General features: G+C 48.1%; 7 protein-coding genes across 7 annotated transcripts; 2 read left to right on the top strand and 5 right to left on the bottom strand.

Moving 5' to 3' along the window:
• Nucleotides 1-434: 434 nt before the first annotated feature.
• LCP9604111_7323 (mediator of RNA polymerase II transcription subunit 14) lies at nucleotides 435-3,709 on the top strand (the record flags this gene model as incomplete). The annotated part of the gene is made up of 2 exons (XM_039075343.1): nucleotides 435-1,118; nucleotides 1,169-3,709. The coding sequence occupies 2 exons, from the start codon at nucleotides 435-437 to the stop codon at nucleotides 3,707-3,709; spliced, it is 3,225 nt and encodes a 1,074-aa protein (XP_038926714.1).
• A 210-nt stretch (nucleotides 3,710-3,919) lies between these two features.
• LCP9604111_7322 (DNA polymerase epsilon noncatalytic subunit) lies at nucleotides 3,920-6,175 on the bottom strand (the record flags this gene model as incomplete). Its single annotated transcript, XM_039075342.1, has 1 exon — nucleotides 3,920-6,175. One exon carries the CDS (start codon nucleotides 6,173-6,175, stop codon nucleotides 3,920-3,922), a length of 2,256 nt encoding a protein of 751 aa, XP_038926713.1.
• Nucleotides 6,176-6,583: 408 nt separating this feature from the next.
• LCP9604111_7321 (SHNi-TPR domain-containing protein) lies at nucleotides 6,584-8,001 on the top strand (the record flags this gene model as incomplete). The annotated part of the gene is made up of 2 exons (XM_039075341.1): nucleotides 6,584-7,651; nucleotides 7,720-8,001. 2 exons carry the CDS (start codon nucleotides 6,584-6,586, stop codon nucleotides 7,999-8,001), a joined length of 1,350 nt encoding a protein of 449 aa, XP_038926712.1.
• Nucleotides 8,002-9,498: 1,497 nt separating this feature from the next.
• Nucleotides 9,499-10,194, bottom strand: LCP9604111_7320 (yippee/mis18 family protein; the record flags this gene model as incomplete). Its single annotated transcript, XM_039075340.1, has 1 exon — nucleotides 9,499-10,194. One exon carries the CDS (start codon nucleotides 10,192-10,194, stop codon nucleotides 9,499-9,501), a length of 696 nt encoding a protein of 231 aa, XP_038926711.1.
• Nucleotides 10,195-10,583: 389 nt separating this feature from the next.
• On the bottom strand, nucleotides 10,584-11,555 carry LCP9604111_7319 (ornithine decarboxylase antizyme; the record flags this gene model as incomplete). Its single annotated transcript, XM_039075338.1, has 4 exons — nucleotides 10,584-10,800; nucleotides 10,924-11,289; nucleotides 11,333-11,342; nucleotides 11,399-11,555. 4 exons carry the CDS (start codon nucleotides 11,553-11,555, stop codon nucleotides 10,584-10,586), a joined length of 750 nt encoding a protein of 249 aa, XP_038926710.1.
• A 727-nt stretch (nucleotides 11,556-12,282) lies between these two features.
• LCP9604111_7318 (cleavage polyadenylation factor subunit MPE1) lies at nucleotides 12,283-14,323 on the bottom strand (the record flags this gene model as incomplete). Its single annotated transcript, XM_039075337.1, has 4 exons — nucleotides 12,283-13,574; nucleotides 13,630-13,730; nucleotides 13,786-14,083; nucleotides 14,152-14,323. The coding sequence occupies 4 exons, from the start codon at nucleotides 14,321-14,323 to the stop codon at nucleotides 12,283-12,285; spliced, it is 1,863 nt and encodes a 620-aa protein (XP_038926709.1).
• A 1,023-nt stretch (nucleotides 14,324-15,346) lies between these two features.
• On the bottom strand, nucleotides 15,347-17,136 carry LCP9604111_7317 (imidazoleglycerol-phosphate synthase; the record flags this gene model as incomplete). Its single annotated transcript, XM_039075336.1, has 3 exons — nucleotides 15,347-15,436; nucleotides 15,499-16,941; nucleotides 17,014-17,136. The coding sequence occupies 3 exons, from the start codon at nucleotides 17,134-17,136 to the stop codon at nucleotides 15,347-15,349; spliced, it is 1,656 nt and encodes a 551-aa protein (XP_038926708.1).
• Between the last annotated feature and the right edge of the window lie 468 nt (nucleotides 17,137-17,604).

Here is a 17,604-nt window from a genome sequence, read left to right as displayed (position 1 = left end):
CAACCCTGCTATTATCCTTGAAATATCTAGATCCCCGATCGCACCTCTCGTCACAGCTAGTTGCTAGATATATCGAAGTCGAAACCTGTGCGATCCGGAGCATTTCGCACTGATTCCGATCCCGATCCGTTGCCATCATCGCCAGAGCCTCGACTGACCGTCTTAAGGCCCATTCGATTCCTAAGCCGTGCGCCAAGCTCCTCCGATTATGAGCGTGGCCTTCTTCTTACACGGTCCGTGAAACGCATGGCATCATATTAAGGATCTACCTGTGGCCTTATCTTCGATTTCGGCTTCCCTTCCTACCCCAGCGCCGACTAGATCGAGCCCGGAGCAGTGCCTGTGTTGCGTCGCTTGTTCTGCGCCGTGCAGAGGGCCAAGGAGGGGAAAGCTTCGACGGACAATCACAAAACAGCTAAGCTGTACTTCCAAATATGCCCGGTGTCATCATGGACAATGTCAACATCGAGGGATCTGTTCGGCGCCCAGGCCCCAATGAGGCCAGAAATGATGCGCCTACTGCCTTTGATAATGCCGATAAATCCAGTCATCTCTCCGGCATGAATGGATCAGTTTATGCCAATGGCGCATCGAGTGCTTCGAATCAACATACAAGAACGCCCCCAGATAAGGCAGCGGAAATCGTGCCGACATCGCCATTTAAGCTGCCACATATCACACAAGGGTTCTTTCCGTTCGGGACATTGGTCAATCGCTCAGTACAGGAATGTTGGAATGAGCTCTCGGAGTTGATTACAGAATTGGCTACGATACAAGTGCCAGCCTCGGGTGGTTCGATGCCAACCAATGGAAAACCAGCCGGTAACCAGTCATCGGAGAATGTGCATAAGAAGTCGCGACTCTTGGATTTCGCTCATGCAAAGAGAGCCGAGTTCATCAAACTCCTAGTCCTCTCGCAATGGAGTCGACAAGCTGCAGATGTCAGCAGACTCATTGATATCCAAGGGTTCATTCGCACACGGCACCAATCATACGACGCAGCTCTTCAGTATGTCGGTGAAGTGAAACGCGATCTTGTTCGAGCACAAGTTGCCAACCCGGATTTAAAAACAGCGGTGGAGGTATTATCAAAGGGACGAGTAGCCTCTTTGCCAGATGTGAGTTTCTTCAATGTTCCTAACCTATAATAATCTAACATCCTTACCAGCTCGGTTACAAACCTCCCACCCCACTAACTGCACGAGCAACACTCAAAAAGCTACTGAAACTCAACCGAATCATCAGTGTGCGGTTGGCTTTACACGATTCAGTGCCGCCGCCACTGCGAAAGTACCGGGTCCATGATGGCCGGGTAACATTCACAATTTCTGGTGAATTCGAACTTGATCTCTCAGTCGCGGAAGAGTCGAAGGAATCACAGTTTTTCTTCGTGGACATTCGCTTCCTTTTCTCGCCATCATCACCTATCCCAAAAGGTCGAATATTCAATGAACTTGATGGTAAGATTAATGATCTTCTTCGCGATGATGGTTTGATGGGATGCTTCCAATTTCTCCACGGTCTCGTTCTTACGAATAAAATCAACATCCTCTTCAAGCAAGCCGTGGACCTTTCTCGGGGCCTTTGGGCAGATGCGTTGCGTATTGAGCTATTGCACCGAACACTCGTCGTTCAATATTGGCCTCAGAGATCGGGGCCGAAGAGCTGGCTCGAAATAGGAATCAAGAGTGGTCACCGCGGTGGCAGTTCTAGCGACCCGAAACCTGGGATATCTCATCTCGGCTTCCGATGGATGCGTGATGGCCAGCAGGTCAGCAGCGATGCCATCAGGTTCAACTCAGGTGACCTGTCTATGGAGCTTATTCTGAGGAGCGTTATCGCATTACACACGTCACATCTTCTTTCTACCACATTCACCACCCTCAAAAAGCATCTTCTTTTCTCGAATCACACACTATCACTACAGGCTCAATTATCACCAACAGAACCTGGAGATTGTCGCCTAGATATGCAACTCACAGCCTCACGTTCTCTTCGGGTTTCTATCGAACCTATGTCGGGGTCTATTACCTTGTGTGGGACACCGCATGTGTTGGAGCGTCTCGATAGTGATCGAGCGCTCTACAAATCATCAATAGAAGAGATATTATCTCGTGTCGCCCGAGTGCGATGTATCACTGCGGTGGATGAGATTTGCTCCGGCACAAAGGCACTCGGTCTCGAACTTGTGAACCAAAGGGTTCTTGGGCTTGATCCTCGCAAGCTGTTCCCTCCTGGTGTAATGCGGACCGCTTTCTTCACCCACCGGCTTTGGAACCGGCATTGGGTCGCTGCAGCAACCAGTAGCATGGATGGTGACCGCTGGTGGCTTGTTCAACTTCGACCAATCGAGGCAGCGAAAACGGGACCCTTTTACAATATTGGCATGAGTGTTCCGCAGGCCCACGTGATCAGTGAAACCCTCGTTCCTCCGCAGAGACGACCCGACTACACAACGTGTGCCGAGCTGGTCCATGGACTCACTGGAATCCTCGCGATCCATGCCAATGCGCGTTATCTGGCAGACTTGCCAGCCATGCATTTCTGGCCTTCGTTGAAAGAATTGCAGCTGAAAAAGGATCTCACAGTCCCGGATCTTTTGTTCAACTACAGCTCGTCTGCACTTCCACCTGCTTTCCGGGTAAGCTTGCCCTTCGGGGTAAAGAAGCAGTCGCAATTCAAAGAAATGGTTCGACTGGTTTTCCATGGAGTTGACAGCCAGAGCCGCTCTGTCATAATGATGGCTCACGGCACTTTGAAAACCCGTATCAAATCATTGATCCCACTCGTCTCAAAGATGGATTCTTCGTTGATCATTGAAGATAAGGGTGCTGGCTTCGCGCTTCGTTTGCTTGTGCCAGCCGGTCATTCTGTTGTCGTTTGTCTGTTTGAACTCTTGCAGCGACTCGAGTGTGTCCTCTCTATCCTCCAGTCCCTCATACGGAAGGGAATGGAGCCTCGGTCTTTGTCCTTGTCACGAATTAATTTTGCCTATGGGCACGAGAACAAATTTTCTGCTTTCTTTGATATCAGCGCCGAGGGGCCTTCTTTGTCTGACTACGTCGACGTTGCAGATGCTATTTCGAAGACTAAGCCTCTTTTCCAACTGAAATTGGGCATCAAATTCGAAGGCTCTAGCCCTCATCGCCGAATTCAAGAGCCCTTCACTGTGGCTTTGAACCAGCGGTTCACTGAAGCCGGTGTTGAATCAACCCTCCAGCTCTTAGCTACCACGCTTCCTTTGCTGCGGTCATTAGATCAGATCACCCCTCAGTCGAATCAGACGGATCTGTCAATTGTGCAAATCATCGCGCGAAAACCGACTGTATACCTGATTCACTATCCCCGACTGAGATCTCGTTTCCACTTGAGTGCCGTGATGCACCAGGACCGTTTGGTCTGGATGTTAAGGGATGCCAATGGAATGGACCAGTCTGGCCGCGGCCAGGTCGCAGCTTTTATACAAGAGAAACTGTACCAATCGAAAGGCGATGGTTGGAACGGCCTCGGAGATGGAGCGGTAGCGAGTATCAACAAGGTCGAGAACCTCATTCTCGAGCTGCACGGGTGTCTTAATGCTCCCCATCTCCAACTCGACAGAGAAGTGGAAGTCAAACCCGAGCAAACCCCGAAACAATTCCAAATCAAGGGCTCGACACCTGCTGCTCCACAGGCTAGGGGAAATACCGATGTCATCACCATTGACTAGGCATTGTGGTGATCCATCCATGATTTCCATCTCCATTCTCCCCATGGCTTTTGTGTAACTCAAAGCTTTCTTAAGCCTGTTCCGTCTTAATATAAGAGCAACTACAAGGTTCTCTTCACGATGTATTCCTAGGTCTCGATATGACATAGCATCTAAATGTATTTCCTTTCATGATGCGTGAAATTCAATTAGATCGTTCCTACAACTAGGTTAACAGCGCTCTTCCCTGATCTTCCCTCGGTTGCGTAACACATCGTACTCGACCCATCTAGCCATGGGAGTACCACCTTCCGGTAGCAAGCGCCCGGGGTTCATGACATGACAGCCTTCATAAGTCATGCAAAACGGTGCAGCTTCCGGGTCTGCAAGTACCAGTGCGGTTGGCAGCGGGTACAACTGCAAGGCTGAGGCATTATCCCATAAGACGGGCCGCAATGGTAGTGGAAATGGGGAGATTGTTCCCTGGTCTAGGATGGTCTTGACGAGTCTGCGGGCCATTAACGCCCCAGACGAGGTGGTCGCAGCCTTGGTGCCTTGTTGCTGGCCCATGTCTTCGACCTCGTTCTCACCTGCAGCAAGGACCGCATCACCAGTAGCACTGCTAGAGGACTCATGCATTGTAACATCTAACTCAGTGTCAAGAGTGGTGTTGACAGCGCTGCGTCTCAGCCTTCCCGAGATATCATCTCGAAAGATGGCGATGTCATGCACTGGCCCAAACCACGAAAGACGTGCCGGATTTGAGGCCCAAATTGCCTCACCTGCGGGTTCGGGGGTTTGTGACCTATTCAACTCCGAGTTCGCTGTTGCAAATGCACGTCTGACTCGAGAGGTGAACAACTCCGGGATAGGTTGCCGTGGTATTGTTGAGGCTGCACCAGCAGAGAATGCCGATGCCCAAGGATCATTATCACCTGGCACAAAGACAAAGGTCGAGTGTTGTAGCAACGCTGGGAAATCGGATAAGACCAGCGCTAATGAGTCGAAATATTCCTTGTATTCGATACTCCCGGCTCGGCCACACCCACTGATGATAGCTTTCTGCGCAAAATTGCCGATCAAGACAAAGGCTTGTGGGCGTTCAGGAAGAGATAGATCATTGTAGGTGCTGAAGACCTTCTTCAGGGCGTCTAGTGTCTTCATGTTGTCTAGGTTGACTTCACTCATGATAGCGATTTTGAGCCTGGTCGTTTCCGCTGCGTCTTGTTCTCCTCGTAGGCATTTTTCCTGGATTCTTCTCATTCGTGCACCTTGGGCACGTTCACTTCCCAATCCAAGAAAGTCAACCCATCCAAATCCACCACTAGAACTCAGCTCTCCGCTGCCGTGGCGGTTACTCGTTCCTAACGAGATATCACGTCGCTCACAGGGAGGTCCGCAGATTGATATGCCGACAAACTGTCCTCCGATTGCACCTCCGATTCCTGTATTCCCTCCCAAGGCAGCACCTTTTACCATCTCTTCCTCTTCGTAGATGCCATCGACAAGCACAATCATGCCTGGCGCAAACCACGCGCCATCTTCAGGTATCATTCGGGCATGACTCAAGTCCAATGCTACACTTCCAGTCAAGTCCACCAGGGATAAGTCTCCAGTAGGTGAAATGGCAAGCAATCCTAATAGTAAATGCGAGCTTCCACTTCTTCCCAGCAAATTTGCGATTGGCGTCAATTTATAGGATTGTCGGTGGGCAAGATTGGACGATGAACGTTGCAGTGAAGGAATAGCAGTGACACTCAATGAGCTCTGAAAGGATTCATTCCGGAGCAATCGCTGATACACAAGATTGTATCGATCCCGGAATAGTGCAGTTTTGTAAGATGGTGATGGAAACAAGGATGGCTTTGACTTTACGGCTTCGAAGTATTTCTTGTCGACGTTGTACGTCAAGCGCGGAAGATCAAAGGCATCAATCATCTTGAGCCAATGTCTTGGCTGAAGTGACAATTGCGTATCGTCTTCCTCGGCAGTTCCTTGTTTTGAGGTATCAGCGGCTGTTTCAACCCGCCCATCATCTACACCCAGGGTGGATGTCTTCAAGGAACCATTTTGGGAAGTCGCTTTCCCTGCAACAACCCTTCCCCCACTCATACTGCTCTCAAGGGTTTGCAGTATTGTCTTTAAGGACGCTCCTTTCCCGTCCTCGACAATCACGCCTCCGCCGGCTCTTTTCCATATCTTGGCAACCTCATCCAGGACTCGCTCTGCTAGGCCTTCCTCGCGCCATCCTGAGCCACAGTTCTTGCCCACAAACACTGCTAATAGTTGAAGCGCGGGTGATGATATTGTGAGATTATGTTTGCGGGTGAAGGTTCGAAAGGCTATTGGGCGCAGGGTTGATGGAGGGAGTAAGATCGGTAAAATCGAAGTTTTAGGGGGAGGCGCATTTCCCTTGGGTATTCTGAATGGACGTGCTGGTGTTCCAAATGCAGGCGAGGAGGAAGGAATAGGATCCCCTGTCGCCATTCTGAAGAGATCAGGATGTCGCGGTGTTGAGGCGTCCATATTGTCCCAAGACTTCAAGAAACGCGACAAAAGCCTTATAGAGTTGGAATTGACTCAAAAGCTCCAGCGAAAGTCAAGTGAGAGTACAAAAGGCTTTGGAAATGATTCAGAGTATATGCATAATAAGAGGGGAGACGGGGTGAAAGAGAGAGGGAGAGAGACAGAGATCCAGAATTCAATTAAATCGAAGACGCGTGACACGCGCGCCGGAGCTAAAGCTTCTTCTTTCAATCTCCTCCCACTCTTTTTTTCACATCACTCGGCTCTCCTACTTGAATCTTACTCTTACTTCTTCGAAAGGCTATTCTTTTCTTCTTATCAATTTGTTTCTTTCTTCTTTCACTACTCTTCACATAAATCGCATTCACCATGACTGATCCACAGGACGGTCAATCTACAGTCTCGGAGCAAGAGAAACGAACCCAACTCGATGACTTGATCGCACAGGCTGCTGCCAAAGATGCGACTAAAGACTACGACTCTGCCTCTGAGCTGTACTCCCAAGCTACCGAGCTTCAGGCCGAACTCAACGGCGAATTATCCCCAGAGAATGCCGATTTACTCTATGCCTACGGAAAGTCATTGTACAACGTGGCTGTGAGTAAAAGTGATGTCCTTGGCTCCAAAGTAGCCGGCGAACAACAACCACAATCCGGCAAAGCATCTTCAACAAATATATCCTCCGCTGGGTCGAAATCCACCAGTGATTCCCTTGTCCAAGACGCGATCACCAATTCGATGGCGGAAAAGTCGTCTTCCACTAAGCGCGCAGGCAGAGAACCAGAGCCCACATCATCTAAGCCATTCTTTCAGTTTACAGGAGACGAGAATTTTGTCGACTCCGAGGACGAGGATGAGGAACCTGCTGACCAAGCCGAGGACGATGAAGAAGACGACGATTTCGCCAATGCCTTTGAGGTCCTAGATCTTGCCCGTGTTCTGTACCTCAAGAAGCTGAGTGCCGCAGAAGAGAATGATGAGGGCAAAGGAAAATCGACTACGATGTCCACGGACACAAAGCATATCAAGGAAAGAATCGCAGACACACACGATCTTCAAGCTGAGATCTCATTGGAAGCAGAGAGATTCAGAGAAGCGGTTAGTGACTTGAGAACTGTTCTCGAATTGAGGAACTCGCTGTATCCTCTAGAAGATCCCTCTGTTGCTGAATGCCATTACAAGCTCTCTCTCGCCCTGGAATTCGCATCAGCTCAACAAGGTGGGGAGGAGGATAACAACGATAAACCCAAAGTTGATGAAGAGATGAGGAAGGAAGCTGCCACCCAGATGGAGTATGCTATCACGAGCTGCAAGGTCCGAATGGCCCAGGAGGAGAAGAAACTTGAGGCCGAGAAAGATGGGGATGAGGACAAGGCAACTGCAACAAAGCGAAAGATCGCCAATGTCAAGGAGATCGTCACTGAGATGGAGCAACGGGTAAGTTTTTCTCTCGTGTCTGCCGTTGCCACATATTGTTCGAACTCATTAATAATGAACTAAATCAGCTTGTTGATCTGCGCCGAACCCCTGTCTCAATTGAGCAGAACGACCAAGCCAACGAGGCTATGCTAAAGGGAGTTCTGGGTCAAATTATGGGTCAGTCCGCAACAGACCAGAAAGCCCAGCTTGATGCAGCTAGCAAGGGAGCAACAGATCTGTCTGCCTTTGTCAAACGTAAGCCTGCAAAGCAGCCAACCCAGCAACCTGAAACCGCCTCGAAAAGACCAGCCGAGGAACCCGCGGAGAATGACTCCAAGCGGTCTCGCGTTGACGATGCTTCCTCGTAAACAAGGTGGTCTTGTGTCCTTTGGCTGAATCGGGGTTTTCTTTTCTTATCTCATTTTCTCGCCGAAAGCCCTTGATTTCAAAGCTTATATGGCGAGGAATTGATCTTTATGCTAACTTAAAGGGACATAGAAAAGAAAGGCGTTTTGTCAATTTGACAACCTTAGATGGCTAAGAAACATAATAAGCTGGGTGTTTTCAAAGGCTGTTCTTTTCTTTGCTAGTAACACACATCTACTACCTAGCCAATCTGCCGCTAGTCACGCTTAACCAGGTTATTGGTAAGTAGGATCAAATTGATTGTTGTCCATGTACGTAGGCAGAGATCGGCAGGGGGAAAAAAATGATATGACAAGAGTGGGATTCGAACCCACGCGCTTTCGCATGACGGGTTTATAACCTAAACGTCACGCCTTAACCACTCGGCCATCTTGCCAGAACAGATATTAAATGTACTGGCAGTATCCTCTTTATCCAATCAGACTTCATTATGTTTTCGTCAAATCGAATGTATAGCGAACTAAATAGGATAAATGACTATACATAGTCTGTCTATCTGTCTACTGCCGTAATAGCTAGTTATCTATAATGCTTCATTATTAACCCAACAAAACGTATCGACGATATCGGAAAACTTGCAGATATGCTTCTTGATCCGTGAAGTATCGTAGATAAATCGTATATTGTGCCTCGCTATGCCAGTTTCCGAAAGACATATCCTAGCACATTCGCTTGTGTCTAATGGTTGCTTTGACCACGACGAAGAACGACTCTGATTACGACCCTTGTTCAGGAAACCCAAGGTGATATATATACTAGCACATGATCTCCAGGAATCACGAATATTTGGCCTTAGTTAACAGCCTGCTAGTAATGCTATCGCCGGAGAAGTTATTGTTGCCGCCATAGCTCTTCTACTTGTGACTAGAGCTGGACTTGTTATCGTAGCTGGAGGAGTCATTGTTGCTACTACTTTATGTCATAGATACAGGTATCAGCTTCTGTTTTAAAATATTAGCCTGAGATCCACGAGGAATATTATTCATGTGGAAGAGGAGGTAACAGAAATACAAGCCTTCGAGGAAGTGTGTAGAGAAAATGCTGCAGGGTAAGCCGTGCTCTGGTATTTACTGTTTACTTCACTACTACCTTGCTATACCATACGTACCTATCTACGCCCCCTGTCAAGTCGCACCGTCTGTGTAGGGATATAGGAGGCTTAATCACATAGTTTCTCTTTCATATATCATCGAACTCATCTGAATTACCAGAGTGCTAATGAATTCAATGAATCAAATCCTGTACGAAATGCTAGGCTTCCGGGGGAAAAAAAAAGAGAAAAAAATACAAATCATAGATCGCAAGCTCATGTTGGCTACTATTATAATAAATTCGTATGCAATAGAAAAAAACGCGAGACAACGTTGTTGAAAAGGGTATCATATCACATTACGCAATGACCTCATCCCACGAGGTCCAACCCTAGGATTTCTTGCAACTTATGAAATTCCCCACATCGCAGGTCGACGTTTGATCTGACGGTTTCTTCGACGTGCGGCAAGTCCAGGGCTCCATATTCCGGCGAACAGATCCTCACACTCATCCTCGTCCTGGCTGTCAAACTCCGTATTTGCTGGGCCAGACTGGATTCCATATTGGCGGTCGGCTTTCATAGTCTGATCCACACCAGGTGAGGATTCCCAGCATGAAGAGGCGGCGATTTTCTTGGTTTCCAGAATGAACTTGCCAACCTTGTACCGCTGTGATTCTTCTTCGGCTGCAACATACTTCCAGCCCAGGACACTGTCACAGAATGTACAGGTGATATCGCTGACTGTATGTGCCCCTGTGACAAGCTGGCGAGGAACTGGACGCTGCAATACCGTATTGGGGAGGGAGGCTGTAGGCGAAGACGAGGCGCTGACCGACACAGCAGTGGCTACTGGCTCTGCGGACACAAGATAGGCACGGCCATGGCGACCTGTAAATCCTTTGCTAATAATTTGGGAAGTCCAGCAAAGATGTGAGGCACAGCCTGCACAGCACAGATAGGAAACATGACCGTCAAGATACTTCGTGGTCTTTGTGTTTTGGGGTATACGGTCTGTTGGAGAAAGCCCCGCACTTTGTTTTGAAAACACCGAGGGAAGGAGGAACTTGGGGAACTGGAGTCTTTTGACACGCTCCTTAGACATCCTGGGAGATGTTTAAATAGGATGCTCCACTCCGAGAGACCTTAAAAGGCTTCCCAATGTTGAAAGGGAGGTATACCTAGGTGAATGGTGAAAGCAGGCCTGGGAGTGAGGTCATATGGACATAACTTATCTCTTATCGTATCGGTCACGGCTTTTTTTTCCCCGTGAAAGCGGGGGAAAGTGACAATTTCATTAGAATAGTGTATAGTTATATGGAACTATGCAATAATACGCATGAAAAAGAAATCAAAATAAGGAAGCAAGAAGCAATACTCGATAGTCAGAATAAAAGGACAGTCGCCTTGTGCAAAAGCTCAAGCATCAGGACATAAGCAAAATCCATAACTCCAATCCAAACGAAATAAACGCATCACACAATGATGCTATTGCTAGACTTCAGCGGCCAAGAAAAGCCATTTATTACTAAGGCAGGGTCCTTGATCACTGTGTGAGACCCAAGGCGCCAAGGTGGTGAGGCTGAATCCACACCATCCTAAACTTCGCACAAGCTCCATTTCATCTGTGCGCTGGGAGCGACTGACACAGGCAACTATTTGCGAACACCCAAAGGTAGCGATATCGGCGAGTTCGAACAGAGCGATCAAGCTAAGGGGGGTGAAAGGTCAGCAGGTGAATCAAACACACATGGAGGACTGTGACTAGGCAAAAGGGGAAAGCCTTGACTTGTCCAAGGAAACGCATCCAAGGAAACACAAGGGGCGTACATACCCTGACTTGAGGCCGTGTTCAAGTGCACGGTCCTCGAAGAAAACGAACAAGGTCCGCTCCTTATTGTGTTCAGCCACAAATCCACGGTAAATAGCATCACTGGTGTAATCCCACACTTCTATCCATTGCTGGATTCGAGCATGCTGGAGCCCGATTTGATTTGACTGGACATTTCGGAACGCATCCATCCCCAGTGACTCCTGTCCCACGATTTTCCTCTCACCCAGGAATGTCGCAGACAGTCTGTCACAGAAGAGTCTCTCACACTCTTCCGGGATGTTATGCGTTGCCTCCCCCTTGTACTCTGGCCAACTGTTTCCAGGCCAGGTTCGATCCGCGCGGGAATCGAGGATGTCGTGGGGAGGACTTGTAAGAGACGATTTAGTCCCCGAAGGGACCTCAGGGATACCACTGTACCCCTAATCTCAAGATTAGATCGAGAAACATAGATGATGTTTGGTTACGAGATACTTACCGGCGCCCAGGGTAGTGCAGTAGTGGAAGCCGTGGACCTTGGAGGTAGACGGCTCGACACTGTAGCAAGTAGCGAGAACAGTGCTCTGGGAGTCTTGGTCGAGGAACCGTTGCATTTGATTGCAATTACTACTGTGGTTATTCATATATTTCGCCATGATGGTTGATCTTTCAGATAATTGTTTTGGGAGGGATTTGATGAGCGGTGTAGGTCAAGATATCGAACTAGGTTGAAATTTGAAATTTAAAGGAAGTAGAGAAGACACGATGAAGACGGTTGGTGTTTTTTTGAGAAGAAAATCGAATGGTCTGATTGATGTTGAACAGGGGAAGCGGACGGAATTGGACGGAGTGGACGGTGTGGAAGTAGAGACGGTGTGAATGGGCCCAGTCACCTGACCTCCCTCTGCATTTGGAATATGAAATCATTTTATATTTCCTCATCTTTCTTCGTCTGGTGAATTATTATTGTTATATATCATGGCTTACTTGTCCTATGCATGATTTCTACCGGGTTTTCATGTCCATGAAGAGGGTGCTATTAAAACTAAGTAGTTACACTGCCCAACAGTAGATATTAATTGAACGGATTGGTGGCATTATAGCCACATGATACTCGATATTAATTCCTAAGCCCTAGTCAAAGTGATTATTACAAAGGTGGGAAACTATGATGAATTGGATTATTCTTATTGCGGCCATGGTAGTAGTACACGTTCTGAAGGTCAAAAAGAAACCTCTTCAGAATGAGATGAAAAAGAAACACAGAAAAAAAAAGAATAAGTAGGAAAAAAAAAAAAAAGCCGCTGTAAATAATATGCATATACACAGTGTGTACTAGGAAAACATAATGCAAATCCATGCAAGCCATCACCACTTCTCTATTCAAAGCTCCCTGTAATCACTAGGCCGAACCCGTCGGTTTCTAGCCTGATGACGTTGCGGATTCACAGGTTGACGGAAATACGGTGAATCCTCTTCTCGGGAATAAGGTGTGCTGAAAGCCGTCCGCTGCTGATTTGAGAAATTGTTCATTCCAGAGTTTGGGCCTTGGAACCCATTCTGGGGCATGGGGAACATCATTGAAGGGTCTCCATTGAACATGTTAGGAAATCCGTTGGGCATGCCACCATTGCTTTGATCGAACATTCCAGCTTGGAGAGGATTGAAAGGCATGTTCATGGGATTCCATCCTGGGCCCATTCCACCGGGGAAGCCATTGGCAGACGCCATCGCCATAGGGTTCATAAACCCCATGGCTTCATTACCGAATCCAGGAGCCGAGAAAGGCATCATAGGCATGCCTTGCATTGGTCCAAAGCTGTTGAAGGGCATATCCTGATTATTAAAATTCACTGGGGCAACACCAGGCGCACCGTCTTGGACGCTATTAGCCTGGGTCGGAACGTCGGAATGACCATCATCTGCCTTCTGTTTCTTTAGCACGTTACCCGGCTCAGAGTTCGCGGTTTCATTCCGGCTAATAGGCTCGTCCTCAGCGGGTCTTTTCCTGGATTGTGTGGACGCAGTCTCTTGAGTTTGATTGAGTGGGCTCTGCTCTTTGGTGGCGGAAGACTCCTTGGGCTCAGTTTCGGAGACGTCGGGGATAGGAGTACCATTAGGGCCTGCGACGACTTTGTCCTTCTCCTTCTTGGCTTCAGCCTTGTCGGCTTCATATTCCTTAATTTTTGATGCAGCTTCATCATCGGGGGTGAGGTTATCAAGTAAGACCCCCTCTGTAGCACATCCCGGGCAAACGAAGTCACTTTCAATCAAGGCATTTGAAATACAATCATTGCAATATGTCCTCTGGCAACATGGTGTCTTTGTTGGCTCTAGAAACATCCTCTTGTCAATTGGGCACTCCAGACCTCGAGCTTGCAATGCTTTGCTCTCCTCGGCAGCTGCCGCCTCAGCTGCTGCCGCCGCCGATGCCTTCGCCTTTTCTTGGTACAATTCCCAGGCTGCCTTGTCTGGCTTTGCAATAACAAAGTCGCCATCAGCATTCACCATGACCCCTGTATTCCTTGAATCTTCGGTGGAGCCATCGGGGGCTAGGGATTCTGGTTTGTCGACCTTGGTTTGAAGTGAACGTGGTATGCCGGTTGATCGTTTGACTCTATATTTGCCGTCGAACTTGGGGTCGTTATTCGTAGGACATGCTTGGATCCAGTGACCTGCGTACAAAGGTCAGCGTTCTGTAGGTGGGGTGATTTGATTAGAGGTGCATACCTTTTTCCCGGCAACGGTAGCAAAGATACCCTGGAGGCGGAGGGTGGTCGGGTACATTGACGGGCTTCCCTCTGCCACGACCAAACGGTACGGGTGTTGCGCTAAATTATATTAATATCTCCAACATAATCAAACATCCGGTTGAAGTGTGCTTACTTTGCCATTTCTTGTTGCTGCTCTTGCCATTGGCTAGCCTGCAGGTTGAACAGAGCGTTGATCTTCTCTTCTTCTGTTTGTGCATTATTGAGTTCGAGGACGTTGTTGTTGACGGATTGCCCTGATCCGGGTGTTACTCGGCTCATCGAGGGTTCGTTGCGAGGAGCACTGCGAGCATTGACTGGCATCTTGCCTGAAACATAACGAGCAGCGCCGCCCTTACCAGGGCGCGCTGCAGGCAATCGGCGGGCGATCACGGAAGTCGATCGAGGGATTATAGTCGTGTCATCGTCGTATTCTATTGAATCTCAGAAGACTTGCTGTTAGTCAGGAGCAAATGAAACACATTGGAACAAAGTAACATACCCTCTCTAGTGTCCTCATTGTAGATCGACAGCTCAAAGTCACTCCCATCGCCCAATCTACTTTGGCTGATAATCTCTCTTTTGAGCTCAAAGACCGAAATACCAGTGCCATCGAAGGTGACCCTTGAGGGTTCTTTCTGGGATTTGAATTTGAAATGAACAGAGGATGACATTGTATTCAATTTGGGAGGGGGATGGGTGCAACAAAGATGGCCGTAGGTGTATTAAGACCCAGATTTAGGGGCACCGTCGCCGTGTACAGTGAGCAATAGGGGATAATAAAGAGAGGAATGAAAAAAAAACTCGTGAGATGAAGTGAAACTGGTGTATCACCAGGCACAACAAAGAAAGGTCGGGCAACAGACGTTATCTGTTCAAATCACAGAGAAAGCACGAGATATTTTTTAAAAAAGCAGGGATCAATAGACCACTGAGACAATGGATGTGTGAATGAGAATCTTTTGAATGCTGAATGGTGAGTGTTCAGGTCACTGCATACAAATGGAGATCAAGGAATTGATGAATACGATGATCGAACACTGGCGCTGAATTAAAAAAAAGGTGTATTCAAGAGAGATTGATGGTCTGCCCCGTCCTTCAAGTGATTCGCAGAGCCACCCTAGCACCCTGACCTGTGTCGGACCTTTTTGAAGATCCTTGCAGACACCAAACCCAGTTATACAGACCTGTTAGGAATGAGCAAATTCGCTGTCAAACGACCAAAACCGAGGTGTCGCAGCTGTTAAGTAATATAGTTCGGTGATCAAGGCCGACAGGGTATCGTCAAAAAATCGAAATTTAGCAAGAAAGAAGCTAGGTGCGTGGGTGGTGAGGATAGGACTTTTGGAGCGCCGCGGTTATTGACTCGGGGAGAGGAGAAGGTGAAGTGGCAAGTGAGGAAAAGTCAGATGATTTGTGTCTGTCTCCACCGCCCTGTAGACCGCCTTTAGTGTATCATGTGACTTCCCGGGCGGGCCAATAGCTGTATCGGCCCCGGGCCCTTCGACGTTCTATTGGAATCCATTATCTCAAACATCTTGTGTATTGAATTGTTTCTGTGCTTCACATTTGAACTGTATAGTATCTTGGTTGATGGACTTGACCCCCATGACATCTATTCTCTATTCTCGTATAAAAACGTGAAATTTGCAAAATATGCCCATGTGAAGATATCACACCTTTGAATAGCCGAGTCTTTAAATCTCAGCCTCAAATTGGCGGACCAGGAATCCCTCAGATTGAAGGTAGTCTTTCACTTGAGTTACGGTATATTCACCACGGTGGAACTGGGACATGGTCAGAGACTCTGTTGTGAAAGAAAATAATACTTGGAAGAATGTAAACTTACCATTCCTGCTCCCAATGCTGCATCGGTGGTGGTTTTGTTGAAGACCTCTGCAAAGTGCGCAGGTACACCAGCCCCGCTTGAAGCGATGACTGGAATCTTGATCGAAGCTTTGACATCTCTGATCAATTCTAGATCAAATCCACTGTTGCTTCCATCTTTATCGATGCAATTCAGAAGAATTTCACCAGCTCCCATGGCCTCAACAGCCTGCACGAGTTGCCGCACATCGATATCGCGAGTTTCCCTGCCACCTTTGACGGTGCACTGGTACCAGCAGTAGCTTTGCCCAGTTGAGTTGGGGAACTCGGTCTTAATTGTATGGTGATGGGTGTCTTCTGGCTTATCCACATATACCCGCTTGGGGTCGACACTCACCACGACAGCCTGCTTTCCATAGGCCTTGGATATTGTCTCGATTGCGGTTTTGCCACTCAACTTTTCACCGGCGTTGTAATAGTCCTCAGCGGCAAAGACAGAATCGGAGCCAATGCTGACTTTATCGGCTCCAGACTTGAAATACATCGTTGCCACGTCCAGAGCAGGGACATGGGTGCCATCAGTGTCGACGGTATCTTTGATTCCTCCACCAATGGTCAAAGGCACAAAGACAGTCTCTGATGTTCGTCGCAGAATTTCAAGCATGGGCGTATCGGCAATGGGGCAGTTTCGGAAAGAGGTGATGTTCAAAAAGGTCACTTCATCTGCTCCTTGTTCGTAATATTTCTTAGCCATGTCAACAGGCTTACCGAGATTGCGAACGCTGCCGCCGGCATCTGTTCCACTCTTCTCTCGGACATCATATTGGTCACCTTTGGTGACAACCAAGTCACCAGAGTCGTTTGTGCGAACATCAAGGCAAGCAATAACACGACGAGTGAGCCCGTTTTCTTTGCCAAGGACCAGGTCCTGTGAGAGCGACTGGAATTGATCGCCATTCAAGAATGCGCGTATGGCCCGTAGCCCCGCCACACCACTCTTCTCCGGGTGAAATTGGGCGCCAAAGATGTTACCCCGACTGATAGCACCGATGAACTCTTCCTCGCCATATGTTGCTGTAGCCACAGACCAGCCGTCACTTTCCAATACACCCGGGTTGTAGGGGGCCGCATAGGAGTGGACGTAATAATACTTGCTAGTCGGCCTCAGACCATAAAAGCTTTCGTGTTTTGTGCCATCTGATCCCGTGTTGATTGCAGAATTCCATCCAATGTGTGGTACACTCTTCGAGGTGTCGTTGAATTTTTGAATGCGCATAGGAATAACGCCAAGCCCTGGAACGTCGTTGTCCTCCTCTGAGCCCTGGAAAAGGGCTTGCAGGCCAACACAGATCCCCATGAAAGGCTTCCCCGATTCGATATGCTGTCGGATGGGCTCCAAAAATCCCCCTTTGTCAAGTTGGGAAAGACAATGGCCAAAATGGCCAACACCGGGGAGTATCAGTTTCTATGATTCTGCTGTTAGCAACGGCATGGTCATGAGCCAATGGTGCTGGAATTGATTCGGGATTTGACTAACATCGGCATTTTTCACATCCTCTGGGGTTTTGACCCATTCGACATCATATCCGACTTGGTTAATCGCATTGACCAGGGAGCGGATGTTCCCCGCCACGTAGTCCAGCAAGTGGACGGTAGGCATGGCTGTAGGAACTTAGGCCAAAAGTACAATGGTGATCGCAGCTGGAAGCGGGTAAGGTATTGGACTATCGAGGTTGAACCAACACCGAAAAGCATCCAGCTATAAAAACCGTCGAGGGGTTCCTTGAAGACCCCCGCCAAAATCCGCACGCTGAGTCATACCTTTTTTTTTTCTGCCGGACAAAATGCGGAGAAAATAAGTACATTAGGGTACTTCTTCAAAGCGTAAAGTTACTATATAATCTAAGTTCCTTCCATACTTTATAAGTACCTGTGAGTCATAGTATTTTCTTGAGACAATAGTTAACTACTAATAGCCCTAGGATATTTGCCCCTTCCCTTTAATTGCAATGTTATTTGGACAAGTTACTTTGTACAATAACTTTGACATAGCCCTGAGTGGTGGAAATGTTCACTGATGCAGGTGCATTTTTCTCTTCACTTAAGGTTGGGATGCCCTGCGCCTTTA

Source organism: Penicillium roqueforti (assembly GCF_015533775.1).
Source record: "Penicillium roqueforti strain LCP96 04111 chromosome Unknown scaffold_22, whole genome shotgun sequence".
Taxonomy (NCBI): Eukaryota; Fungi; Ascomycota; class Eurotiomycetes; order Eurotiales; family Aspergillaceae; genus Penicillium; species Penicillium roqueforti.
This window is presented reverse-complemented; position numbering and strand designations above follow the sequence as displayed.